This window comes from Sphaerodactylus townsendi, linkage group LG03, assembly GCF_021028975.2.
Source record: "Sphaerodactylus townsendi isolate TG3544 linkage group LG03, MPM_Stown_v2.3, whole genome shotgun sequence".
In the NCBI taxonomy this organism is placed as follows: domain Eukaryota; kingdom Metazoa; phylum Chordata; class Lepidosauria; order Squamata; family Sphaerodactylidae; genus Sphaerodactylus; species Sphaerodactylus townsendi.
Genome location: NC_059427.1, coordinates 28,206,291 through 28,224,807, shown reverse-complemented (window position 1 = coordinate 28,224,807; position 18,517 = coordinate 28,206,291). Strand labels below are relative to the sequence as shown.

General features: G+C 43.7%; 1 protein-coding gene across 34 annotated transcripts in view; it reads left to right on the top strand.

The window, feature by feature from the left end:
* CADPS (calcium dependent secretion activator) overlaps positions 1-18,517 on the top strand; it is a 492,336-nt gene that overhangs the window by 396,699 nt on the left and 77,120 nt on the right. For 20 of the 34 annotated variants that reach the window (XM_048488307.1, XM_048488321.1, XM_048488320.1 and 17 more), the window contains 3 exons: positions 1,980-2,127; positions 13,420-13,434; positions 14,865-14,939. In XM_048488307.1, coding sequence (XP_048344264.1) covers positions 1,980-2,127; positions 13,420-13,434; positions 14,865-14,939 — 238 coding nt within the window. The remainder of the gene's footprint in view (positions 1-1,979; positions 2,128-13,419; positions 13,435-14,864; positions 14,940-18,517) is intronic. The other 14 variants (XM_048488334.1, XM_048488325.1, XM_048488324.1 and 11 more) reach the window with 1 other exon arrangement.

Below are 18,517 nucleotides of genomic sequence, written 5' to 3'. Positions count from 1 at the left end.
AAAATTCCTGGGGTCCAAGTCAGCTGGAGGGCCCTTGAACCAGTGTCATGCTATGTTCAGTAAATGCATCTCAGTTCATTTTACTTCTAATGCAGTTCAGCACTGTAGCCACTAGGAGTGCAGGGAAGGCAGGGTACAGTAAAAAGCTGTCGTTCTGACTGTCTGTTCACCATGACTCTGTAAAAAGTTTACCACAGGTAGGCAAAAATCCAGATTTCCTTGGAAGTTCGGGATGAGTTCCGCGAGGAAATATTTTTTTAGTGATGGACAAGCTTTTCTCAAAGTTTGTCCAAAATAATCATTTTGGAACAACATTGATTAAAACTTCCTTTCCAGGATTGAAAACACAGGGCTGCCCTCAGAAACAACTGTGCCATCATGACAAGGCAATTCAGAAAACAGGAGCCCAAAGGACTCAGAAGGCATTTATGCCAGCAGCTCCAGAGCATTTACACCACATCCAGGAAGCCACACAGGAGCACAATTCCTGGATGCTTGTACAGCATGCCAGCAGTGTCCTTCCAGTGCAGGAGCTTGTGCCAGCGCTGAAGGGGCCATTCTTGGGGGCGGGGCCAGCATTATTTGGCTGGGAATGGTGGCCCAAGCCATTGTGCTGCATAAGCCACTGTCACAGAGGAAGAGGGGGCATCACTTCTGGCTTGCCAGCCATGGTGCAGCAAGCCTCTTAGGAGGTGGCTATGGCTGTGCCATTCCCAGTCGCAGTGGAGCTACTTCGCCCCAATCCTCGACTGCCCTTCCAGTTCACAAATCCAGTACGACTCATCACATGAAATGGCATTATAAGGTTATGAACTTTCCCCACCTCCTTTGCATGTTATTGACTGTTGCTTGGGAGGCTCAGGAACTTACAGGGCCCAGTCTGATTGATAGCCCGTTGTGTGTATCTTGCCTTCTTCTGCCCTCGTGGATATCAGCTTGCAACAATAAACTTCATCAGTGCTGCTGATCCTGGCAGTGTTTGTCATTACGTACTCATTTCAAACTACCTGTTTTGCAGTGGAACCTGAGGAAATGTTATATATTTATCCATCAAAAAAACCCAATTGATAGTACCTTGAGAAGAGTTTGGGCAAACAGATCACCCGGTGAATTGATAGAAATGCAATAATTCAGTATTACCTTTAAGACAAGCAATTAACAGGTTTATATAATTACTGCTTAGCAATAAGCACCCATACAGTGTTTTATCATTCTGTGAGTTTTCTGTTTAGTTCCTGGTAAAAGTCAGCTATAAATTACTTAATACTGTCATATTATAGGTGTGCATTCTTGTCACTTTTCTGGGTTAACATCATCACGCTGTTTAATAAACACATGAATAAATTTGTGAAAGGGCTTCTTTTGGCTCTTCCATACCGTGTAAATAAAATCCCAATGAGTACCTTTTAAATCAGAAATTGCTTTCCTATTACGCTACAAGAGTCATTGTCAGGCTGGTCTTAAAGCAAGATTGGTTGGATCTAGGTGATTCTAGCACCTGTGACTGCAACAGCTATTGTTGGGCCAGCGTAGCAGATTTCTTAGGCACGTATGTCCTGCCAAGTTGCGACTGACTTATTGTGACCTCAGCAAAAGCGAGTGAGAAGCAAAGGTGGCTTACCATTGCCTTCCTCTGCAGAGCCTCCCTTGGTGGCTCCCCATCCAAGCACCTACCCCCGTTAGCTTCCAAGATCTGATGAGATCAGGGTAGACCGTTCTTCCTTCCCTCCTAGCAAGTTTCTTAGTTCCACATAATTTTCTTCTTGCTTGCCTGAAAAATAGCTCTGTGAAACTTGAAAGCTTGCTATATGCTATCCTGACAGCCATTCCAGTTCTTTCATTGGTGCATTGTGTAATTGACAGTGGACTGCAGCATAGCCCTGCCTGGTAAGTTTCAGAATGTTTCATTGACTGAAGAATTGTTACCTGCAGTTTATTGAGGTTCAAATAAAATTGTTCTTTTTTGCCACGTGTAATAGAACCAGGATTGCATTTGAAGTAAAGCTGCAAAAAACAAGCCGGTCGACAGATTTCAGAGTCCCTCAGTCAATATGCACCATGTTTAATGTTATGGTTGATGCCAAAGCTCAGTCGACAAAACTTTGCAGTATGGAAATGGGCCAAGAGGTAAAACTGGTTTTGTTTCGTTGTTTCAGGGGGCGGGGACACCATCTCATATTCTGCTGGTTTCAGAAACATTCTAACAGTTGTGGATTTAGTCTTTCATATATATAGACTATGCAGATGAATATGCAGGGTCACTCCATCAAACAAACCTCCGTAATGAATATGGATACTCAGAATTCCAGTCGCTTTAAAGTGACTGTTGGCAAGAACTGTGGTATGCACAAGGTACCTCTAAAGCCTATTTATGCATGATAATATTGTGTGTTGAGTCATTAATTCCACCTTGGAACAAGATGATATTTGCTGAACAGCTAGATATTCACATGCAATTGTTAGATTGCCAAAGGTCCTGTGCCGATAATCATCAGGAAAAGAAATCCCCCTAAGAAACAAAAGAACATGGACAAAACCCCGTAAGGTCACCCTTGGACGGAGGGGAGGCTTGTTCAAGCTACTTGCTTCCTAAATGAAATCTAGTTTCACCTGATTTGGCGTCTCCAGATCTATGTTTGCGATACTTCCAGGTTCTTAATGACTCAAAGGTCCCAAACTGGTCCAGTGTTAATCATCTGCTGGTCTAATTTGTTTTACTTCTCAAGACATTGTTGCAGCTTGAAAATGTCCACGTGTGATATTGTGAAGTAGAAAGACATGCTGAATTGGACTAGATGAAATGCACCATCATCATCTGTCTTTGCTCTGAAAACTTTAAACAATGTTCAACATTTGACATCTTAGTTGTTTCCAAGTCAACAAGTCCTGGATTCTTCTATCTTATTTCCAGTAGTATAGGTTGGCTCTTCAGCAAGGTCACTCACTGCAGCTTCTTGTATTCTGAGTGTTATGTTAGATGGGTTACCAATCTCTTTGGGTTAAAATATTTACTTCATTCTAATGTTTACAAGGTCTGATCCAGAGTGCACTGGATTCAAGGAGAGGTTTTGTTTTGATTGCAGTGATCATTGGATCTTGACCTTCAGTTTTCATTTCCTTTTTTGTTTTAGTGTGACATTTGTTCTTTCAGCTACTTCCTGTTATTTAACTTGGGCCACAGTTTTCCTTTTATGAGTGCTAAAACCTTCCCTTGACTGTGTCAAAGCATGTACAGAAATGAACTCCCATTACCCAACGCCAGAAATTAGCTTACCTACTAGATCAGTAGAGTTTGCCTTATTTCCTCATTTTGACCCCTATTCTTAGCTCTCAACATTGGCCATGTGGAAGAATTTGCCTTTGTTTGCCCTCATATGATTAGGACTGTAAGCCAGGCAGCCCTATCCAATAGCTCGGGCGCCTGACTATGGCATCACGGCTGTACTGGCCCACCATTCCCAAGGTGCCTTTCTGGTGGTGGGGGAAGGCTAGAAAGGCAAAAAAAGCCTCCTTAATGGACTTACGCAACCAGAAAGGTGGCATAAGTCCTAAGCGCCGCCGCCATCTCAACTGGGGCAATGGCCAGGTGGAAACACCCCCAGACTGCCCCTGCTATGCTGGCAGCAGGAACACAGGGACACAGGTGAGGCTTTCAGCACTATGTCTCGCCACCGTGGAGGGCCGCAGCAGCCACCCGCTGGCAGATTCGCTCCTCCATCTGGGCAAGTCTACCAGTGTGACATTGCACCGCTTCCAATGGCAGATTTCTACCCTGCTTTGAATGGGGCCATAAAAATATCAGAAGCAAATCAAGTTTAAAACAATGGGACCAGCTTCAAACCAAATATGGCCAAGTTTGGTCTGTCAGTTTTGAAAAGAAAGTCATTGGTGACAGGCAAGGTGAAATCTAGAGATGAAATGCTGCCACAGGAGGTGGTGACAGCCACTCACCTGGATAGCTTTCAGAGGGGCTTGGACAGATTTATGGAGGAGAAGTCGATCTATGGCTACCAATCTTGATCCTCCTTGATCTGAGATTGCAAATGCCTTAGCAGACCAGGTGCTCGGGAGCAGCAGCAGCAGAAGGCCATTGCTTTCACATCCTGCATGTGAGTTCCCAAAGACACCTGATGGGCCACTGCGAGTAGCAGAGTGCTGGACTAGATGGACTCTGGTCTGATCCAGCAGGCTCTTTCTTATGTTCTTATGTTCTTAAATATAATAAAATATAAACAGTAAATCATCCATTCATAAAAAAGTATTTAGAAAATGAACAATAGGTCCCTTATGGTAATAATTAGTTCTTGTTGATCCAGAGATGGGATTCTCTGCACCATTTTGAAAATGTTTTCCGACCATAAAGAAAAAAGAACCTAAAGGCAGAACTACACATTCAGCTGAAAACAGAAAAACGGAAATTACATGCCAATACTCAGATCTGTATTTGCAAAGGAAAAGGGACGAGGAGGGGGCCTAGCATGTCCTCTCCTTGTTAACGTTGCTGTGTTACTGCTTCCCCCCAAACCCCTTTTCATTGCAAAAAGGGACGGAAGGAGGAGTTCCAGAGAAGAAGATGCTGGTGCAGCAACTGTTAAGCCTCTACTTCTCTGCCTCCTGCTGCCTCTTTGTGCCTCAGCCTTAAACATGTAGGTGGAAACCTTCTCTCTTTTGTCAAATGTGTACTTCTAGCCTTGTGAATCCCACACATTGTGTCTTCATGACCCTCCGAAGAATTTCTGAAGTCTATAATAAGCAGATGATGTGAAGGAATCAGTAGCAGAATCTAATCAGCCAGGGAGGAGCGGAGAGAAGATAGCTACCATAGAGAAGGACATATGAGTTATGTTCTCGCTACGTTACATCCTCACATTACTAATCTCCTTGGAAGAACATCATAATAGCAAACAGCAGGAAATCTAGCTCCCACCAAACAAACCACAAGATGGTATGGCAACTGTATGTGTTGCTAGAATTAACTATGGAAAATGTTTGAAACAGTTGGGAATAGCGTCTTCTCAATTTGTGCAGCTTTGCACAGAGTTTTTTCAAAGTGCATTATAGTTAAGCTACTGCAACCCAGGTCGTTTCCCCACTTACCATCTGCTGCGCGCTAATCTCCCCAAGTAGCGCGGGGTCCCGCGGCACTCCCCACTACAGGAGCGGTGACAACGCAGCCACCCCAACAATGCCGCTCTCGCACCCCCTCAGCGCACGTCATTCCTGGCGCTCCTCAAAACGGCGCCTTTTGATGACCAGTCGTGGGGAAGCCCGGGAGCGCGCCAGAAATGACGCGCGCTGAGAATAGCGCGCAGCAAAGGGTGGTCGAGGTAAGTGGGGAAACGACCCCAGTTATTTCTTCACCTACAAATTGTAATATTGTAAAAAAAAAACCAGTCTTCATATAACTGGATGCATTGATATGATAACCCAAGGGCCCCTTCCGCACATGCAGAACAATGCATTTTCAATTCACTTTCATAATTGTTTGCAAGTGGATTTTGCTATTTTGCACAGTAAAACCCAGCTGCAAAGTACACTGAAAGTGGATTGGAAGTGCATTATTCTGCATGTGTGGAAGGGGCCAAGGATTGAACACAGTTCCGATCCTTTTCATCTCTTCAACAGCGAAGAGGAAAAAATACAGGAGCTCTACAGAGACAAATACTTTACTGTGAAGTACTTCATTACAAAGCCTTGATATAACCAGAATGCAGCAAGCATTAAAGATAAGGCAATTAATAAAGTCTGTGGACAGGTACAAGATAAAAAGAACCATAGCAGTCCTTGATAACTGTGGGCACAGCAAGCCAAAAAGCTGGTGGATAGGTGGGAAGATTGGACAATGAACTGACAGATACAGGAGCAGTCTATCACATTCCCTTGTCAGTGTGTTGCTGAAGAACAGCAGGCTCTGAAGGTTTATATAGGGCCATGGTGGCGAACCTTTGGCACTCCAGCTGTCATGGACTACAATTCCCATCAGCCCCTGCTAGCATGGGCGATTGGCCATGCTGGCAGGGGCTGATGGGAACTGTAGTCCATAACAGCTGGAGTGCCAAAGGTTCGCCACCACTGATATAGGAGAAAATGGGAGACTCCTCATGGTCACCTGTTTCAGAAAGGTTCAGCCCAGAGTTTTTGCTCAAAGTTCCTCTTGTATACATATTTTCAGATGGATAGCCATGTTGGCCTACAGTAGCACAGCAACATTCGAGTCCTGTAGCCTCTTAGAACCCAACAAGATTTCCAGGAGTATAACCTTTTGAGACTCAAAGCTCCCTTCATCAGAGACCATCCTTTAACTTTCGATAATAATTAGTAACATGTGGGTTTGTAAAGAATGGCCTAGGTCTTATCCACATACCTTGGTTGGGAGTTCTGTAGTCTTAACTACTTGTAACTGCTGTCTAAAGTTTGATTCTGCAGGTTTTTAATTTGCCATTTCTCAGCTGCATTAGATTCATTTTTCATTAGGTGTATAGAAAACCCGACCTCAGTTGCTCCTGCCACCCCATTTTGTTCGATTTGCCACTCATGTTATTCTTGCACATCTACAACCCATTGTGGTTAATGATAAGCAGCAATTCAGTCGCACAAAGAATCAGCCATAGCTTCAGGCAATCCCACGTGTGCCTCTTTGAGTAGGTATTGACAGTATAGTGGAAAGAGTACGTAACTATTGTGTAGTTGCTGAGGTATAATGGTTTTTAATAAATAGCTAAGTGAATAGATCTGGGAATCAGGTTTAATTTGTCAGTGCATATGCTACTGTTTAGGACTGCAGAGTTTCATATGCCCCTCCTTTTCTCATCTCCTTTGGTTTCTTTCTGTATTCATTTTAATGAATTTCTACCTCACCCCACTCATTTTGCCACCTCATTTTTCTTTGCTTTTTCTCCTGTTCCTCTCAGAGGTGGAGGACCCCTAATCATACAGTAATGGGCTGAGAAGGATCCTATTGTTTAAGCAATAGCGACATTAATTAAACCAACTTCTCCTTCTGGCCAACTTCAAAACCACTGAGACTTGTTGACTGCGGGACGAGAAGAAGAGTTTGGATTTAAACCCTGCTTTTCTCAACTGTAAGGAGTCTCAAAGGAACTTACAATCTCCTTCCCATCCTCGACCCACAACAGACACCTTGTGAAGTAGTGGGGCTGAGAGAGTTCTGAGAGACCTGTGACTAGCCCTAGTCTCCCAGCAGGCTAAGAGTGCCCTTCTGCCTTGTCCTAGCTACATCTCATGACGTAGGGATGTTCTACCACTCCCTAAACCACCTGAACTCTTGGTAGTTGAAGCGAAGACTTCACAAAAGCCAGGGTATCCCTTTGGGCCCCATGAGTAAACTCCTCCCCTCTGGAGGCATATCTCAGTGTTCCAATATCTCCTTTTCTCCAAAGTTCACACTGAGGTGTCACAAAACTCTACACAATTGGTGAAGACCTCTCCTTTTAACTCCTCATGAGACACGCAGATCTGTTCTGTATATCATCCACAGTGGTGTGGGAGTGTTCAGTTGACAGCTGCTCCTATGCAGCTTTTGGGGTCAGCCTGCACCAATAGCAGGAGTCAAAGGTACTTGAATAATGAGTTACCTTAACCTTTCCATCCTCCACAGAAACTCTATGACTGATTCTGCATGGGCCAAAAACAGCAGTGTGAAAAGGGTGTGAAAATGGTATGAAAGGGTTTATACCATTGGTGGCGAACTTATGGCATGGGTGCCAGAGGTGGCACTCAGAGCCCTCTCTGTGGGCACGCGCAGAGCCCCCCCCCCCCCGCCCCCCACATCTAGGCTGGCCTGGGCTTCTGGGCTCGATTATTAGCATTAAACCTAAGACCAAGTTTTGGGGAAGCAGTGTAGGTAACCCTGTTAAGCGCTGTTAAACCCCACTGATTTTCATGTGAAGAACAAAAGTGCAACCCTTTACCTGGGAGTAAGCTCGGTTGCTGGCAATGGGGCTTGCTTCTGAGTAAACCCTCCTAGGGTTGTGATTCACCCGTTGCAAGAGATGCACGGTTGCTTCAAAGCAAAGCCACCGACTACCACCAAGCTTACTCCTGAGTAACGCACTCCTCGGCGCCAACCGTTTTTTCTAAACTAAAACCTCAGTATTCAGGTTAAATTGCCGTGTTGGCATTTTGCAATAAATAAGTGGGTTTTGGGTTGCAGTTTGGGCACTCGGTCTCGAAAAGGTTCGCCATCACTGGTTTGTACTGTTTTCACACTGTTTTCACACCGCTGTTTTTGGCCCATGTGGAATCAGCCTACGAGCCAGGAAAAAAAACTGTTTGAACTATAACTTGATTTCTTCCTTTTCTGCTAAAATTCCTTCATATGGAAGGAGTGAAGGCCTGGGCATTGAATTGTATTAGAGGTCCTGAATTTCAGCAATTTTTTTTCTCTCCAGCTCCTTTGTAGGCATAGACACAGAAGTATTTATTATTTTCTAGAAGATGCATTCTGTCGAACACATACACCCATATTCTCCCTGTGTCCTTATATTCAAGACAGCTGTTCAGACATTTGGCAGACATAATTTACCGCCTTAAATATTTATTTTTCCTCTGAATTTTTAATGTATCTACAGGCATACATTTATGTATCAAATATTTCCTGGTTGGTCTGAAATGTTTTTATTTCTTCTTCAAGGTCAGATGGTCTTAGAAGAAACGCAGTGTACACACAATCTGTTAGCAATAACCATGGCGAAACAAGCCTAGCGCACACAAGTCAGATGGAACCTGCTTAGGAAAGTAAATAAGGATGGACTTAATCCATTACTAGTAAAAAGGGGCTAAATAAAGTTTCCCAATTTTTGCTGAATCTGGCAAACCAGCTTGGGGAACAGATACCAACCTTGGTTTGCAGCGTAACTTCCTGACAGTTATTTGCACTGTTTACTGTCTTGGAATCGGGCGGAGTGCCCACGGGGACATGTGGGGGTCACATGTCCTCAGGCGCATGCCATCCTGTCACATGGGGGCACAAAATCACCCCCACACTCCTCTTCTTCATGCCAACTCAACTTGCCCAAGTCTGCACGGGGGAGGAGGGGATGGCACCCGCAGGGGAGGGGGACAAAATCTCCCACCACACCCCTTCTCCCCCGTGCCAACTCGGCTCCCGGGTCAGTGCTGGAGAGGAGGGGGTGCTGCATGGGGGGTGATTTTGTGCCCCCTCATGCCTCCCCCATACCAGTTCAGCTCGTCCAAGTTGGCACAGGGGAGGAGGGGATGGTGCCCCTGGTGGTGCAAAATCACCCCCAACACCCCTTCCCCCTCAGCCAGGCCCGGCCCCGCCAGGCCACTCTTTCAGCCGGTGGAGGCTGAAGGAGTGACCTAGCAGGGCTGCCGCAGGGCACCCCTTGGCAGTTCCCGTCCTGATAGGCCCAGCAGAGGCCGCAGCCAAGTGCCCCTCAGCCCCACCAGGCTGCCCGGGACCACTGCCAGCTCAGGTCAGTGGGGCGCATAGCTACCAAGGGGCGCGGGGGCACCATTTTCCCCCACTACACCTCTGCCTGGAATAATACCACATCCATGCCCATTCTTAAAGGTGTTGTCCTCTGCTCTAGCAGTTTCAGAGCTACAAAAGGTAGCCATGCAGACAAGAGTTTAAGAGAGCGAGCTGACAATGTGTGAAGCCATAGATTTAAAGGACAACACAGGACACAGCCAGTGTTGCCGTTACTCTGAGGAAGCAGAGTAGTTGGAAAAAAGGACAGGATGGACTGACTGCCACCAGTTCCTTCTGGATGCTGTGCTGCTTAGGGCCTCATATGCTACAGCTCCTGTCCTTGACACTTTCCTATGTACTACCACCAAGCTCTGTGACAGAAACACACCAGCTGGCTCCACAAACGTCAAAGCCCTCCCATTCTCGCTCCATATTTTATCCGGATAGTTGGAAAAGGAAGGATGCAACAAAGAAAAGTTTTAAAACTCAGTAGAGTTCTAAAAATGCCTGTAATCCAACTTTTAACATACAGCTGTGATAACAAAGTGAAGCCAAGGTAAAGGGAGAATTGCATTAGCCCCACTTATGTGCGAGTAATCAAAATTTAAAGGGACAGCTAGCATGCAAAATTTCCTTGTCATACACAGTCCTGGTTACTATGAGTAGGAACTACAAGTTTGCAAGGTACTCCTTAACCCCATACTGAAAAGAGTTACTTATATGCGAAGTAAAAACAGTTTCTATTCATTGCGAAATGACCTAGGGGGCTCCTTCCCTGCCACTAAAATCTTCATATGAAAAATGTGGAAAACCCCAAGACTCTTCTGTACTGGGGCACTCTGAAAGACACTTAAAGGGTATCCATTCCAACATCAGGCTTAAAGCAGGATTTTCCATATGTTACCAACATCCACACCATACATCAACCTTCTGTTGATTAGCCCACATCATCCAAATCACAATGTAGCACATCTGGAGAGCAAACACAATGCATTACATCAGAATCACCTGCCAGAAAATGCATAGTTTAGTGAAAAGGCCCCACGAGCAGAAGGGCATAAAGATGATTTTCATTCTTACTTCCCTGAGCTTTTTTTACTCAATATGACCATTGACAGCCAAAATCCAGCTGGCCAAAGACTGGTCTGCAGTAAAACTTAGCTTTAGAGGATATGATTGAATGTGCAAATCCTCTCTGTATATCCATGTGGCCTCAGACTAAGGAGCAGGTTTGGGGGACATTTTTTGAGTCAGCAGCCATAGTGATTGCCTTCTGCGGGCAAGAGCCCTTTCTGTCTATAAAGATACAATTCTCCAGACCGTCCCACCAATGGAGTTTGCAAAGCCATTTTGCGGAGAAGATTACGAGTCAGTTTTCTTTCTGGCTGCATTCTAGTGCTGCTGCTGCTGCTGTTCTTCTCAGTTGCATTATAAACGAGATTTTAATTGAAAATATACTCGTCAATACATTTCACACTGTATTATTTTGCACACGCCTAGCCATCCTTTTAGTTAACTCCCATAATTTATCCGACGAAAATGAACAGTTAGCAACAGAAAAGTCTCCCTTCCTCACCTCTAATGAACAAAACTCTTTTGATTAAAATAAAATGATAATGTGGCAAATCAAGCATGTCTTTTGGACTTGTACGCACAGCCAGAAACAAACCAAATCAGTAAAGAGAGCCTTTTATTTTAATTCCATGCATCGCCACCATTTCCCATGGGCCACATTTTCAAAAGCCTACAAGCACTCTTGGGCATGTCCCATCTTGCACGCTCACCATCTCCGGTGCTCAGCCCTAATCCACTAGTCCGGTATCTGTGCAATAGAGTCAGAGCGTGCCAGGTTTGGGTATGTACGGTATTGTGCGCACAACAGGCTTCGCCCTTTGAGCTTTTCAAAATGAGGTCCACCAACATAGTTCCACTGGTGTGCATGGTATGCATTGCAAGCGTCGTTCGTCCTGTGCTTAGTGGGTAGCACGTGTCCGTATGTCAAAAGGTTACATTCTCCAGAACATGTCTGTCACTTCATGCGTCTGGAGGACTGCTCTGTTTAAACGCATCCTTCATGCTGTGGCATGCTAACTCCTCAGCAGTGCTGCCTGCATCCCACCATTCAGAGTAAATATCTGCCAAAGTGGCCGTGGCTGCTGGAGAAAGAGGGTTTCTGCATGTGAAGTGGACGGGAAAGGAAGGAGGGAGGCTTTATCTACTGCAATTGCAGAGGAAAGATAGCTGAGTGGTGCCACCCCTGAGAACAGGCAGGGGAAGATCTCTATGAGCTTTGCTTCCTTGCCCGTGTTACCTGCATCACCTTTCTCCAAATCCTCACTTCTCCCACATGCAAATATAGATCTGCCTGCCTTGTTCAGCATACTTGGTCAACAGCAGGTATCTTTACAGGACGGTGGGGAGTGGGGGAAAATTACCGAAGCTGAAATATTTAGGGGGCACTCTTTGCCAAGCTTTCTGTGAAGAAGGAAAGCAGAGGCAATCGCCAAGTGGGATTTCGAAGCGTGGCTACATTTTTCAGCATCCTTGTTCTGTGCCCTTTTCCCCACAGCCAGTTGCAAGCCCTCTGTCCCATTTCTCTCCAGCACTTACGTACTATTTCCAGGATGCACACACGTGCCCTCTGCAATGCTGACCTGCCCTTTCCCAGGTCCTTCACATATACATTTCACACTCACTCCCTTGTACACAGAGGCCCAGAATATGAATATGTTAGTCGAGTCTTGAGCTGTTGGAATGGACTATCTCTTTGCCTGCATGAGGGAAGCAGCCATTTTGAATGCTCCCCTACAGACACACACACACACACAAACCCCACCGTCTCCCCTGAATGTTAACAGAACAGAGTGAAAGGTTCTTGTTCAACCCTCCCCCTGCTGTGTTGTATTTCTACCCACATGATTTTTTAATACCCGTAAATACCATCTGCCAATCTGAGGTGGTATGCTTTTACCTCAGAACTCTCTCACATCTCTCCTATTTCACTCTTCTCTTCTTCGATCCTGTCCAAGGGCCAGCATTTTCCTCTTGGAGAATTATACACACAGTAATACACACTTGCCTCTATTAGTCTTCAACAGTGTCTGGAGATGCAATCAATGGAGGAAGATTGGAAAGAATGCCTTACCTTTCATGTAAAGCAAAAATGTTGATTTCTCAGTCATATCTCAAATGAACTGACTGATCAATATCTGATATGGGGATGGGTCCTGAATCAAACAGATTCTATTGTTTTAAAGAATAACTAGAAGTGAATAAGAACGTAACCCTGAATTATAATCTTTACCCCCACCCCCAAATGTTGGTGACAAATTTTAAGTAGAACATGACATACCATTAAGACACAATTTCATTCAGATAAACATATATATATAGGAAGCACATGTATGACAATTCTCATGTGTTAATTCTGGGAGCAAAGTCTCATCCCAAGTATCTATCTCCTGATTGGATTTGCATGAGAGAATGACTGACTTTTCACCATTCCCAGCCTAGTGAACCCAACAAGGTTGCCCAAGCACAGTCTGCAATCTCAGGAGTTGCCTGTATTGAAACTTGGAAAACAGCTGCCATGCCACTGAAATGTGCCATACAATTTTTTTTCCCCAAAGTGCAACCAAGATGATATTTCTCTGTCTCACTAGAGATGTTCTGTGTGCGTGCGTGTGTGTTCTGTGCAGCAATCACATTTCGAACTCCTTTTTTGAACTGTGTGACAAAATCTGGTAGCAGTCTCAGGTATATCAGTGAAAAGGGATTCCGTTCATTGTTTCATTTCTTGTTGCTTATTGTTTCTGTGCATGCTGCTGCTTTTCCATGGCCCTCATTTAGAAGGTCCCATTTTTATTTGAAAATTTTGTTTTTTATTTATTGTTTACCTTCATATGTTCTTTTTCCTGTCTTCTGCACCTTCCTCTTTATTTCTGTCCCCAATCATCTGAAAGTTTGCTAAAGAGTGGGTAAGTGCGTCCTACATTTTTTTCTTTTCTTCTGAGTTCCTGTTGTAGTATGTGACTGTTCCATTGAAAGAAGGTGGGGGGGGGGGAACGCTGAGCAGCTCAAACTAGCTAGGAACTCTAGTCAACGCTGAAGGACCAACGTCTCACACTTCTAATTGCCCCTCACGCTCCTCGTTCCCCAAAGCATGATTTAGTATTTATAGCAAATTCGTCTCATCTAATGTTTTTTCCCCCTTTTGGATGCTAACATTTTAAAATAACAGCACAAACAAGTGGAAATAAATACAGTGACTAAGATCGGTGCTTTTAATGTTTTATTTAATGCGGGGGAGGGAGAATGCGGAAACTACCCGTCATATTTTAAATATTTGTTCTGTTCTTTGCCAAAACAAAGGGATACACAGTAGACTTTGCTCAGTAATGGAAACCTTGTAAAAGGAAACATGTTTGGTTAAAGTTAGCAGAAATTGTTTGTTTCTTATCTGGAATCGTGCCCCCTTTGTCCTTGGTGTATCTATCAGAGCTCAATAGCTCAGCAAGGTTTGATCTGGTCAGTAACTGAGTGAGACCTTGAGGGGAAACTGGTGCCATGTAGGGAGTGATGTTGAATGTTCTGTAGATATCTATCCATCCTATGCAAAGCACCAACCCACTGCCCCAGCATGGTACTGATCAAGGGGGCCACAGTGCTGTACTTGACATTTTTTTTTGCATGAGTCAGAACAACCATGTCTCAAGCCATTTTTACGATTGGTCATAAAGGCCCCAAGTGCCAAATATGCAAATGCTGAAGCTCTTTGGATATTTAGGTCTATTGCTGTTTCCATGGATTTATTTATTTGTTGCTGAACTCCACTTGTGTTTCTGGAAGCATGGGACCTTTTTATACCCAATGACTTCACTTGTTATGAATCAGCTCCTTTGTGTGTTCCTGCCAATCGCCGGCAGCTTTGCTATGCACCAAGAAATGGCTGCCGTGCTGTTGTACAGTGAGGGCCACATCTCCGTCATTTCAGTGATCCGTAAAAGAATGTGAATGTCTGATCTGCAACACATTGTACCAGTCAGAACTGAAGAGCAGGTGTAATGTGCTCTCTCGCCACTGGCCCCTATTATCCAGATTTACATTATAGCCAAAAGATTCTGGGTCTTGTCCTCTGCTGCATGCATTTGTCTCGCGTGAACATTCACTCAGCTGCGTGCATGGAACCGAAGCTAGGATCTGACCATGACCGATTCACAAAATCCCACGGGAGTCTCCTCAGTCAAAAGCCTCATGTAAATGTCAATTCATTACTGCCCACTACACTAGAGCACGTGTTAATCATTGAATGTCATAATTAATACCCAAAAAAAGACTGATGTGTGAATTACCATTGATTTATGCTAATAATATTTTGCCTCCGTCTTCCCCCCCCTCCCCTCCTTAGCACCAGTATCATTCCAAAATAGATGAACTAATTGAAGAAACCGTCAAAGAAATGATAACGCTCCTAGTCGCAAAGGTAACATCCAGCTTCAGGTGAAATATCAGCCCCTTTTTTTTTAAAAGAGCATTTCCATTAAAATATGACACATTAAGAAGTTCAGATCATTTGTTGTTTCTCACAGGAGAGATCATACATCACTCACTCTTGACTGTTTGCATGATTGCAACACAAATAAGACATCCTGGGGACACAAAAATAGGCACCCGGGGGAAGAACTCTGCACAACTTTTCCCCCCAAGACATCCTCAAGATGCCTTATTTCAGCTTTTTTTAAGGATGCTAAAATGTGCACCTTTTTTCCAGAGGTCATCGGCAAGTCGACTCCTGCCCGGCTGTGCAGAGCTCAGGAGCATAGACGCCGTCTTATTTTTCCCACCTGACCTCTAAGCTCTCTGGTCAGTTTCCGCCTCACCTTGCACCTGACATTTTGTGTGCTGCTGATTCCCGTATGCATGTTTGCATATCTTCAAATACACCTCCTCCAATTTTTTTAAAAAATGGAAAAATCGTATATTGCCAAAATTGGCAGAATGAGCCGAGTACAATTATGTATTCTTCAGGCTGAAAAGGCACCAGGATTGGCGCCTGCGAGCAAATGTCCTGGGGCATTCTTCAGCAAATAGAGGCTGGAAGAATCCCTTCAGTAGCACACAAAATGTCAGGTGCAAGCTGAAAAGAAAACTGAAACGGAGAGCTTAACGGTTGGGCGGGAAAAAGCCTCTTTTCTCCTTTGACACCTGTGCTGTCCGGACAAAACATGAGACAGTTTTTTAAAAGATGTCCCCAGAATGTCTTATTTGTACTGTCCAGAGTAAAAAAAAAAGTCACCTCTTTTTAAAACATCCTTCAGACATCTTATTTGTACTGTGCAGAATGGACCATTGTTTGGCACATGGTCAAGGCCTTGTCAACTGTGGTCTTCTAATGCCAGACTCATAGGACAGCTACAGGAAAGCAACCTATCAGCTTCATAGTCTTTGGATTCATATCACCACTATGAAGATTCTTTGTTGGTACTACAAGCTGCCCCAATTCCCTTCATTTTGGCCTCGGCATACTTCTTCTCTCCCTTCTTCAATCATCTCCTGCATTTCCTAATGGCCATTACAAACTCCCTTGGGTACTTAAGCCACCAAGTTGCATCCCATTTGGTTGCTTTCTGTAACTGAGGTAAAACTGGTATTCATGAGAAACAAGAAGACCCCATTTGTGGAATGCTGTCTCCTTGAGATTCAAACTTCAGTTTGGCCTTCAGAAGAAGGTGAGAAGTGCTTAGATTTATCAGGCCTTTGCCAATTAAGGTTGGTTTTTTTAAAAAAAAATCTCTGCTTGTTTGACATAAATATGTTTAATTGATTTGGAGTATATTTTATTGTTTAATAGAATCATATATTATTTTTATTGTCATAAGCTGCCTCACACAGCAGTGAGTGGAATAATAATTATAAATGTAGTAAATAAATGTAGTTATAAATGTAGTAAATAAACAACCGTTGCTTCTTTTCCCAACTAGCTCCCTTTTATCTGCTAGTGATTCATCTGGGCCAGGAAAAAGTGGTGTGAACGTAATGCAGTTGCTAAGCAACTATAGGGCATTCTTTATAACCACCTCCAAACATACTCTAATGCACTTACTGAAGCCACCACAACTTGGAGACAGAGGTGGGAGAGTCAGCCCATCCGGCCCCAGTTGTTGCCAAATCATTGTCAAACAAGTCACAATAAAATGAGTCCACAAAATTAACCCTCATCAACACATAGTGCCCCTTGAGGGGTTCAAAACATAACTGTTTTGGTTACATGAAATGCTAAGCTCTCAGAAGTTGAGCATGTACCACATATGTCCTGCCCTGTATATGGAAGCAAGTTAGATTGTCCTTACTGTGCAATGTTAATGGATTATAAATTAGGGTGGCCATCTCTGGGCTATGAAATACCTAGAGATTGGGGGATGGAGTCAAAGAGGTTTGAGGAGGGACATCAGTGGCATATAGTGTCATACAGTCTGCCTTCCAAAGTCACCATTTTCTCCAGGAGAACTGACTCTGTTGTCTATGGATCAGTTGTAATCCCAGGATATTTCCAGCCACCACCTGGAGGCTGGCAGCCATGATTATAAATACACAAGTAGTATATGAGTAATCCACTTCTTATTTAACTTAATGTATTCTATATAGATCAATCACTGGGTGTCTGTCCATATATTAAAAGTTATGGCTAAATCAGTGCTGCTCGTGGTTTTCATTCGGAAGAGAATAACCTCCAGATCTTCAGAAAATGTGAAACTTTTCACACAGCCTTGCAGCCTTTTAGTTATTATTTGTTAAAATGTTTACTCTTTCCTCTTGCCTCAAATCGGCTTGCCATCAGTTGGAAGTTATCAGTTAGAGATAGTAGAAGGAAAGCGGATGTCAATCACCCTCCAAATTTAGGAGAGATCACACTGGTATATGCCATATGGTTGATGGCATCCATTAACTTGTAATGCCGTTTCAGCCAGTTTTTTATATTGCAACCCAGAATTTGATCTTACTTACGAGTTATGGAGAACCTCAGTCCCTGATAATTTGCGGTCGGCTCTGCCTCCTGCAGTAGCCATTTTGTGGTTCCACCACCACCATCTCACTTCAGCCTTCTGTGCCCTACCTATGTTGGGATCCTGAGTCACTGGGCCCGAAAGAGTAGTGTAGTGAGCAAATCCGCTGTCTGCACAAGGGGAGGGATTGGCAAAAATCCCCTTCCCCAACCCCCCACAGGCAGAAACACTGTTCTGTCAGTAGAGCTGCTGCTGTTTCAAGTGAACAATCCATAGAACAATCGGTAGAGCTGCTGCTGTTTCAAGTGAACAATCAAGTGAACAATCCAAGTGAACAAGGAACCAATCCATTGTTTCCTGATGAGCAAGTGTCCTCCAAGTGCAAGTGTTCATTTGGGGGTACATTTTATTCTACATTTGCAAAGGTGTTTGTTAATCAAAATTAAATCAACCAACAGAATACTATAAGGTATACCTGTAGGACAGATGGTTCAGTGATGCCATTTTGAATTGCATCAGTGGATCTACCAGCTGGTAGTCATCTCCTGGAACAATTTACTTCTTGCACTGTATGGTTGAGAGTTGCATATTCATTACCATTTGTAATGCACAGACAGTACTCATTTAACTTGCTTTCAGCATATGTAGGATAATTTGTATTTTTGTTTCTAAAAGTAAGTTCAGCTTCTGTTTTATTTTGTTTTTCTAACTTTTGCCCGACAAGACACAATTTCGGGGTAAAAACACTTGGTCTTTCAACACAACTGGTTCCATATAGAAATTATATAAAATAACTCCTACTAACCTTTAATTATTAATTTAATCTGTACTAAATCTGTATTATATTAATCTGTACTAAAACTTTGTTATGTCAAAAAAGGGGTCTGCATTTGCTTCTCTTTAATTTATTCCATGACATAGTACTAATATTTTAGGACAAATGATCAACTATGTGTATCAGATCCTTACCCTAAATTAGCCAAAGGGTCTCCAAATACATGCACTATAGATTTCAAAGGATTCCTTGTTAGCTAATATCTGTACCAAAACCCAGGGA